This window comes from Dermatophagoides farinae, chromosome 6, assembly GCF_024713945.1.
Source record: "Dermatophagoides farinae isolate YC_2012a chromosome 6, ASM2471394v1, whole genome shotgun sequence".
NCBI classification, from domain to species: Eukaryota; Metazoa; Arthropoda; class Arachnida; order Sarcoptiformes; family Pyroglyphidae; genus Dermatophagoides; species Dermatophagoides farinae.
This window is the reverse complement of record NC_134682.1, coordinates 1,910,021-1,920,396: the sequence shown is the minus strand read 5'-3', so window position 1 is coordinate 1,920,396 and position 10,376 is coordinate 1,910,021. Positions and strand designations below refer to the sequence as shown.

The 10,376-nt window shown below is 29.2% G+C and overlaps 1 protein-coding gene across 1 annotated transcript; it reads left to right on the top strand.

The window, feature by feature from the left end:
• The first annotated feature begins 15 nt into the window (after nucleotides 1-15).
• Vps45 (vacuolar protein sorting 45) lies at nucleotides 16-2,245 on the top strand. Its single transcript, XM_047056975.2, has 4 exons — nucleotides 16-241; nucleotides 308-509; nucleotides 577-1,394; nucleotides 1,448-2,245. The coding sequence occupies exons 1-4, from the start codon at nucleotides 149-151 to the stop codon at nucleotides 2,135-2,137; spliced, it is 1,803 nt and encodes a 600-aa protein (XP_046912931.2). The 5' UTR covers nucleotides 16-148; the 3' UTR covers nucleotides 2,138-2,245.
• The last annotated feature ends 8,131 nt before the right edge of the window (nucleotides 2,246-10,376 follow it).

Below are 10,376 nucleotides of genomic sequence, written 5' to 3'. Positions count from 1 at the left end.
ACTCGAATCATCATTGCATCATTTATTCTTTTGGATGTGTATTGATTATTATCCAAAATAAACATATGGAAACGGTTTAATCATCGATTAATTAATTGATTGATTGTTGATTTTGATAATTGTCGAAATAAATATTTTCATCTTGAAAATGGACGTCATATATGCAATGAAATTGTATATCAACAAAATGGTCGATGATGCTGGTCCTGGCATCAAAGCATTGCTTATGGATAAAGAAACGGTTGGTTTGATTGTTTATTTTAAGAAAAAAAAAACTTTAATGATAATCATCATTATTCATATATAGATCAGTATCATCAGTATTGTATATGCCCAATCGGATATGCTACAGAAAGAGGTTTATCTTTTCGAAGCTATTGAAAATTATGTTCCACGACAAGAATCATTAAAATTTGTTAAATGTATTGTTTTTGTTCGACCAACCGAAAAGAATATCACCTATCTAATTCGTGAACTTAAACATCCACGTTTTTCACAGTATTTTATCAGTATGTGTTTTTCATTTTAGAAACTTGAACAAATTTGATTGATTGATTTTTTTTTGGAAAAAATTAGATTTTAATAATATTATCAGTAAAACCGACATTAAAGCATTGGCTGAAGTGGATGAATTTGAAGTAGTCAAAGATGTGCAGGAATTTTATGCCGATTATCTGGCAATCAATTCACATACATTTTCGTTGAATGTTAAATCATGTTATCAGAATATACGAAACTGGAATCCAATTTCATTTCATCGTATCACACAAGGAATTATTTCCATACTTTTATCACTTAATCGTTGTCCACTAATTCGTTATCAATCATCATCTGATATGGCCAAACGTTTAGCCGAACAGATACGTCAAACAATAGCCAAGGAAAATGTTTTATTCGATTCGAATACATCGACTGAATCACAACCGATACTATTGATATTGGATCGTAAATTTGATCCAATCACACCTTTATTAAATCAATGGACCTATCAGGCAATGTTACATGAATTGATGACCATTACAAACAATCGAGTCAGTTTGGCTAATGTTCCTGGTGTTGCAAAAGAATTGAAAGAAATTGTTCTATCACAGGAACAAGATGAATTTTATCAGAAAAATTTATTTCTTAACTATGGTGAAATATGTTCGAATATTAAATGTTTGATGGAAGATTTTCAACAAAAAACACAACAACAGAAAAAGATTGAAACAATAGCCGATATGAAATCATTTATTGAAACGTATCCACAATTTCGAAAAATGTCCGGTACAGTTACAAAACATGTCACATTGATTGATGAAATTTCACGTATAGTCAACGCATATTCATTGTTGGAAGTTTCTGAAGCTGAACAAGAATTAATCTCTACCGGTAATCATTCTGAATCGGTCAAGGTAAAAAGGATTTTTTCGTTTGTTTTCTAAATTTTACATAATTTTTATTACAGCGAATATCACAACTTATATCATCGGATAAGATACGAAATTGTGATGCTATTCGTTTGGCATTGTTGTATGCAATAACATTCCAGAATAATTCCAATTGTGATATACGTAGTTTATGTAGGCTATTGGAACGTCGTAATATGAATCCCGGTGACATCAAAATCATTAGTCAATTAATGGAATTTTGTGGATTAAAACAACGTTTCGGTACTAAAGGTGCAACATCAAGCCAGGAAATTCTGACCACCGAACATGTGAGAGCGTTTACAAAGAAAGTAATCAAAGGATTCAAAGGCGTGGAAAATATTTACACACAACATACACCGGTTATTAAAGAACTAGTTGAAGATTTAAATCGTTGTCGATTACGTGAAACGGTATATCCATTCTTAGGCAGTGTACAACAACGTGAACGACCACAAGAGATAATTATTTTCATTATTGGTGGTATAACCTATGAAGAATCGTTGATTGTTTATAATCTTAATCGACAATTACAAGGAACGAAAATCCTATTAGGTGGATCAATGGTACATAATTCAAAATCATTTTTGGATGAAGTTCGTTGTGCTTGTCAATATCATTCCGAAACAACAACCGGCACTATAGTCATGGGAGGAACCAGTCATCATCATAGTAATAATAATAGCGGTGCATTGGCATCAGTCATAAATAAAATTGAAAATCTTTAGTTGATTATTATAAAATTAAATTTTAATAATAATAATTGAAAGAGAAAATATTTTAATCAAAATACAATTATTTTATTTAAAAAAAATTAAAAAAATTTTTCCATAAAATCCATTTTTGTGTTGTTGTTGTGGGGTTACACACGATGCTCATTTGGAATCTTGTTTAACTTTGGTAACCTAGCTTTATGATGTGATTGAGCCAGATTTGGCCAAAAAAGTCTTTATTGATCATATATTTATTCATTTAAAATAAACAGATCAAAAAAAAAAGACAATTTAGTCTGGTACTCATACAGCTAGATAACCAAAGAGAAACTGATCCCTCAACGATAGATGATTGGGAAGGAAACCGGAAACATAAAAAAAAATCTGGTACCTATATAGTATTGGTAAAGAAAAAAACAAAAAAAAATCATCTTATGTAGTAATTTGATAGAAAAACAGCCAATGATTTGAATCACCATGATCAATAGAAATCGATAGCCATTGCATACGATGAATGATGATGGAGCAAAAAAAAACTATTATAACCGGTGTTATTTGTGTGTGTTGTGGTAGGCAATATCTGAGTAGAAACGGATGTTCACAAACATGATCCAGATAACATTTTTTCCATTTATATACGATTTAATTTCAGAATGACAGGACATTTGGTTGTTGTTGTTGTTGTCGTTGTTATATTAAACATGGAAAGAAAAAAAAAATTCAATTTTCTTACTTTAACAACAATCATCATCTTTTCCACTTGTTGATATCAAAGTCTTCGTAGACAACAACATCAGCAGCAGCAGCAGCAAAATGTATATTGATTTCATCGGATTTTTGCTTGGTGTTGACGACAGACTGAAAAAAAAATCATATTACAAACCACAAACATGAACAATATAACGATGATGATGATGATGATGACAAGAAATTCATTTGAAATCAGTTTTTTTTTCTCTGTTGAACGATGTTCTGGTTTATCATTGTTGGTTTGTTTGTTTGTTACTTTTTTATTCATTCCAATTTCTGGTAAATTTTTTCTTGTAAATTTTTTTTTTCACGCTACCACTCTCAATCATCATCAACAGTTGATGGATTTTTGTGGTTATCAATATTGTTCAATATCAAAATTGATAATAATCATATGAATCAATAAATTGTTGCGAATGAAAGAAAAAAAAATTGAACTCAATGAACTGGATTTATATTATTATTATTTTTAAAATTGAAACCAGACAGACAGACGGCTAAATGAATTATTGGATCGAATGATGTTTTGCGATTCTCAAATGGTAACTACCAAAAAAAAAAAAAAAAAACTTGTTGCAATTATTAAAACGCAAATTGATTGTGAATATACAACAACGTATATATGAATAAATCGACTTACCTTATGTTTGAATATAAAAAAAAATCCTTTGATTTCAACGGTGATTTTTTTCCGGTGGTGGGGGGGCCAATTATTAAATATGAAATACGTTTGACCAGACAACAAAAAAAAAATTGTGTCTGTGTGTGTGTGAACAGAATAATAATAAAATAGAAATGGTAATTATTATATGGTGGTAACCATGGTGGGATTTATTTACTTGGTAGCTAAGAGAAGATAAAAAAAAAGTCGAACAACAGGAAAAAAAACAAATTGGTAACGAGAAAATTGATAACGAGAAAAATCTTACGCACTAAAAAAAAGATTTAGAATCACACACACACACAAACATAGTGAGAAAGAGACAAAAAAAACATGGAAACTAAAAAAAAAGATCAATTCTAAGCAGAAGCAGCAAAAAAAAAAAATTTACAACGACAAAAATGGAAATCCAAAAAAAAAAACCACCAAACACACACACACACAATCATATAATCAACAAACACGATCCGACAACCAATATACACAACCGACCACACACACACACACACACATAATAAACATGATGATGATGATGATCAGAAAAAAAAGTGAAATGAAAAAAGAAAATTTCTATTTGATCATATATACATCTAATATTTATAATTTTTGTCTTTGTTATAAGCATATATCGTCGTTGTTGTCGTCTACACACACACATGATGGTGATATTAATATAATCATCATCATCATCATAATCAAACACAGATTAAAACATATAAATGGAAATGGATGATAATAGTTGTGAGTGTTCGATTTTTTTTTGTCTATATGACTGTTTTCAATGTTATTTTCGCAATGATGGTGGTGAGTGAGAAGAAAAAAACATGACCAAATAAACTTAATTGATTGATTGGATAATCAATTTGTTAATTTGAATAGGTGTTTGAAATGGCCAGCCATCATAAACAAAAAAAAAAAGAAAAGAACCTGCTACCTGCTGCTACATTCTGTTGAACAAGCAACAAGTGGTTTGTCGTGTGAAAACAAATGAATTTTTTTTTTGGAGTATAAAAAAAATGTTGATTTTTAATTTACCTAAATATTAAACACAACCAAACAGAGAGAGAGAGACATTGTTGTTTGTTGATGTTAAAGTCATCATCATCATCATCATCATCATTTTTAAAGTTTCAAATTCACTGCGATTCCAGTATATGAACCACCACCATCACCATCACCATCACACATCGACATACATACACACACTATGGATGATGAGGAAAAAAAACGCCGGCAAAATCATCATCATCGTCATAATAATTGTTTGAACTGTTGTATGAACATTTGAGAAAAAAAAATAGAGAAAATCTCTACCAAACAATAATGTCTGTGTGTAGCAGTAGAGAAGAATCAACCATCATCATAATCATTTTTGTTTTCTACCTTCAAAAATGTTAGAAAAGAGACATTCGAATGATGATAATAATACAAGGCAATCATCATCATCATCAATTGGCGAAACACTGGTAGTGACAAAATTTAAAATTTCTATTTTTTTTTTTTTTTTTTGTGAAAATTTATTACTTTGAATTGTATAGACAAACCAATGAGAAATAAGAAAAATTAATTCAATAACCGGAAATTGACAACATACCACAATAAGTAGATTGATTAAACCATTTTGGCTGGTAAAAAAAAAATGAATCAAAAAAAAAAAAAACTTGGAAAAAAACAAATTTTTTTCGTTAAAGGAAAATCATCAATGAATGAATGGCTGGTTGGCATTTTGTTTAGCTTGATTCTTGTTTCGTTTCGTAGTTTTTAGCTTTCGTTGTTTGATGATTGCCATACCACACACACTCACAGACACAGACACAAAATAGGCAATATAATCTAGAGAAGAGAAAATTATAACCATAATATATACCTGATATATATGCGTTCAACAATATAGCATCATTCAACATATTACAATGACAATTAGTAATGCAAATAAAAAAAAAATACAAGGAGAAAGAGAGAGAAAAGAAATTTTTTTTTTTTTAGCCATAATCTCATGGTACCAGGATACAACATACAAAAAAAACGCACACACATACATTATTGAAATTATGACCTAATACAATGATGAATAACATTATAAATACATGAGGTTTCTATTTACAAAAATTGACAAGAATACACAGGTGTTATTTTATTATTAAGCTTAATCATCGTCATCATCATCATTGTATTGTGGTAGTCGTCAAGATAACGAATGACATTGTTATTATATGATTGAAATTGAAAAAAAAATGTATTCTAGCAACAACAACAACAACAACAAAATGGTTCTGTACGTAGTGAATTTATTGAAAACTGACGAGCAAAAGAAAAATCTAGAAAATAAATCAATGAACTTTTTGTTGCAAAAAAAAAAACAAAATGGATCATAGTCATTAACAAACCAACGGGGTTATTTTGATAATTTTAATCTAACACTTTTCCGTATCAAACCGACCTGAATTCAATCAATCAGATGAATCGAACATATATGAATATTGATGATGATTAGATGAACTGAAAATTAATTTCATTATTACACACACACACACACTGTGTAAATTGTATCAACAACATTAAGTACGAAAAAATTTTAGACACATGGGTATAACGGTGATGCGAAAAAAAAACATTCAACTATAGCCAAAAAAAAAAAAAAATGCTTGATGATGAGAAAAAGAGACTGACCATTTTAATCAGTGAAAAAAAAAAATTTTTCACATGTAAATTACTTGATGAACTTTAGTGGCCAACTACTACTTACTAGGATAAATAAATGTGTCGCCCAATCAAACAAGTAGTCAAATAAACAAACAAACATATATATAGAAATATTTATATACACTGAAAAATAACGAAAAAAAGGGTTAACACTTTGGCCAGAAAATTAAAATTTATGGGGCTGAAAATGAAAATAACAATCATTTTGCCCCATTAAACTTACATACAACAGGGCAATATTGTGTGTGTGTGTGAAGAGATTTAAAAACACACAAACACACAACAAATACAGGTGAACGGCAAAAAAAACCGGATATACGAAAAAAAAACACCAAGAAAGAAAAAAATTCAAATACCCAGAGACATGATAAATTGGCAACAAAGAGAGAGAGAGAGAGAGAGAGAAAAAAATTCATAAAAATAACAAGCAAAACAAAAACAAAAGGGGCCAATTATTGGGTCAGACTGAATGTTTTTTTTGTCGTCATCGTCGTTTGTTTATTTGTTCACTCTCATATATTCTTATTTATTGTGTCTAATCACAATGACAAAAGAAAAATTTAATCGAAATAAGCAATTCAATCGATTGATCGATTAATTGATTTAGTCATCAAAACAAAACAATAACATCATCATCATCATTATCTCGTTAAACAATCAAATTAAATCATTATTGATATATAATAAAGAGTTTCAATCATTTAGCCTGTAATATGCCAGTTTTACGGAAATTGTTCGTTTACATCTATTAAAACGATTGATTCATTTGATGGTTGTTATATAGATCTTTAGGCAATTGACAAATAAATTTTTCAAAGAATTTATCATCATATGGTGATAAAAAAAATCTTTTTTTCTAGTTACCGAATGGTACCGAGATTTGGGTGAATAGAAAAAAATGTTTTTTTTTTACTGCGTCGAACTTGTCAACAACAACAACAACAACGACAAAAAAACACAAAGAAAAGGAAAAAACTTATGTTATGAATAGAAAGCCGGTACGAAAAGACAATTTCGATATATCGGTAGTTGTATTTTTTTTTTTGAATAAATTGCAATTCTAGCTAAAAATTCGCGCACAAACATTGAATGGACATTTGGCCTGATGTTTGTCAATATATTTATAAAATGTCACAGGACAAAGAATCGATTAAAAAAATTGTGTTTAACTACACACACACACACACACTGTAATCAACAAAATTTGATTCATTGAATCATCAATCACAAAAAAAGAAATGTTTCAAGATTGAATTTCAAATTGTTGTTGAATAGGAAAAAAAATAGTGTTAATAACAATGATGATGATGATCATCATCATTATTATTATTATTATCACTATCTATAGTCGTAACACCTGAATGATTTCTAGATTGAAACAATCGATAACAATGGCTATCATCACCTAGATTTTTGTTTTGCATGTTACAATTATAATTTAAGAAATGGATAGTCAAATCATTCAAGAAGAAAATAAATAGAGTTGCCGCTTTCAAACAAATGAAGCGTTCAATCGATTAATCGATTGATTGGTTGTATGATTGATTGATTGATTGATTGTTCGGAAAAAAAATCATACAGGTGTGTGTGACTAATAAAAGTTAAAATCAAAAAACAAACATATGATCCAAAAAAAAAAACTTACCCAAACAGAATCAATACCCAGATGGATCTTGATGGTGATAAGAATTTTCAATTATTGAACCGGAGAACTTGATTAAATCTTGAAAACAAAAATTTGAAACCAAACAACCACCACGATCATGATCTATGATTCTTGTTATTCATCATTGCCAAAAATGTTCGAGTTTTTATAGTCATCGTTTTGGTTGTTGTTTTCATTGCTTGGCCAAATGATGACTCTTTCGAAAAAAAAAACATTTTATGATTTGATTCGTTATGGAATCCATCATCATCATCATCATCATGAATGTGAAATTTGAACGAAAGAAAATGACATGGCGAAAATGACAATTCGGGATGTGTGTGTGTGTATGTATATATGCTTGTAAGCCCAGATCATCGGTCGATTTCTCTCAATTTTATTTTCCACTTCTTCATCATCATCATCATCATCATCATCATCAATCTTTCTCTTTTCTCGTTGTTTTTGGATGTTTATTGTTGGCCTTTTTTTTCTTTTATTATTCAGGCTTTACCATGATGATTTTGCTATTCGAAATTAATATATATGATGATGATGATATGAAATGTGAATGAAAATATTGCAACAAAAAAAAAATTTACTTACTTGTGGTAGATTATTTAGAATCTGAATCCAAAAAATATCATATACATTGATTGATTCATTTATTTGAAGCTAAAATTCAATAAAAAAAAAATGTGATTTAGTTTCAATTTTCACAAGTTTTACTCATATACACACATAGATACATACATACCGCAAAAAAATGCATTTTCATCAATGACTAAGCAATAATATTCTTCAAATAATGAATTCTATTGAAAACAAAACAAAAACGAAAAAAAAATTCTAAATTCATCACCATCGTCGTTGGAGATATAAATGTCACAAATTGAATTGAACCAAAAAAAAAAAAAAAAAACAACAACCAGCAGTAACGGCAGCAGTAAAAAACAAAATAAACATTAGACCACACACACATCAATAATGATTAATATGTAATAAATAATGATGACGATTGCGAAAAAAAAAGTATATACAACATACCAATACCAATACCAATATATTCATAATTGTCGACGAATTTGAAATGAATATTCAAACCACACACACACACACACACCATAAAAATGACTGTATGATGTATGTATGAATGTTTTTCACTTTTGTTGTTGTTGTTGTTGTTGTTGTTGTTGCCGGGTTAATGTTTTTGACATGAAATGAAATTTGATATGATGTTACATTGTCGTTCGATTGATGATTATTATTACATCGAAAATTTTTTTTTTTTTTGTTCTTGTTTCTCACATAATTATGATTATGATGATGATGATGATTATTTGATGTCAGGATGTGAAATTGAAAACCAGAAGCCAAAAGCCAATGATGATGATGATGATGACATTTTTTTCTGGTATTTTTTGGATATTATCGATTCCAGTATATGTGTCTGGAATCGGAAAAAAACACATCGACACTTTCATACATACATTTTCCGGATTAACATTCGATTTCTGGTTAATTTCTGGCATTTTTTTTCCTGATACTATATCATTTGGTTGGTTGGTTGGTGTGTTGTCAATCATATGGATAGCCATAAATGTATCTGTGTACCTGAACAACTTCCGTCATACGTCGTATATATAAAACATATAAAAAATGAAGATGGATTAGAATGGATAGAATCATAGAATGTTGTCTGATGATGATGATGATGATGAATTGCAATTGAAAATTTTCATTTTCATTCAATATAAATTATGATGTATGATGAAACAATCAAATCAGAGAAAAAAAAGCATCAATAATTATACTGAAAAAAAAACAATTGAATGTTAAAGATAAACTAACGGAACTAAGTAAAAGGACGTTGACGGGATTTCTTCAAGTTTCATCATTGCTCAGATGATGATGATGATGATTATTGCATTAAAGCAATGACATGCATAAAATGGAAAAATTTTGCATTTACTTTTTTCGTTGTTTTGGTGTTTTGTGTCCATTGTGTTTTATATACCATTCAAAGTGGCACGATTGTTTTTTTTTTTTTGTTTTCTATACATACAGGTACCTACCTGGATAATTGTCATTACAAGAACAATCATGAATTGAATACAGAGCTATATATATAAGACAATTTCTTTTTTTTTATCATGCAAACCAAACACACATTAACCAATGATTCATGATTCGGATAATAATAATAATTATTATTATTATGAATGTAGTTGGATAGAAATTTGATTCCACAATCATTAAACATTTGCCATTCGATTGTCGATTGGTAGTTAGTTTTTTGTTTGTTTTTTCTTTTGCTTGGCCGAAAAAAAAACAAAACTAAACAAACACAAACACAAACACAAATAATTAGAACGGTCAACAAAAACAACAACAACAACAACAATATTGTGGTTACTCGGTAATTCATTTTGTCTGAAATGACATTTGTGGTATACACCTGAAGGTGGACAAATACAATTAATAATGGGAAGAAA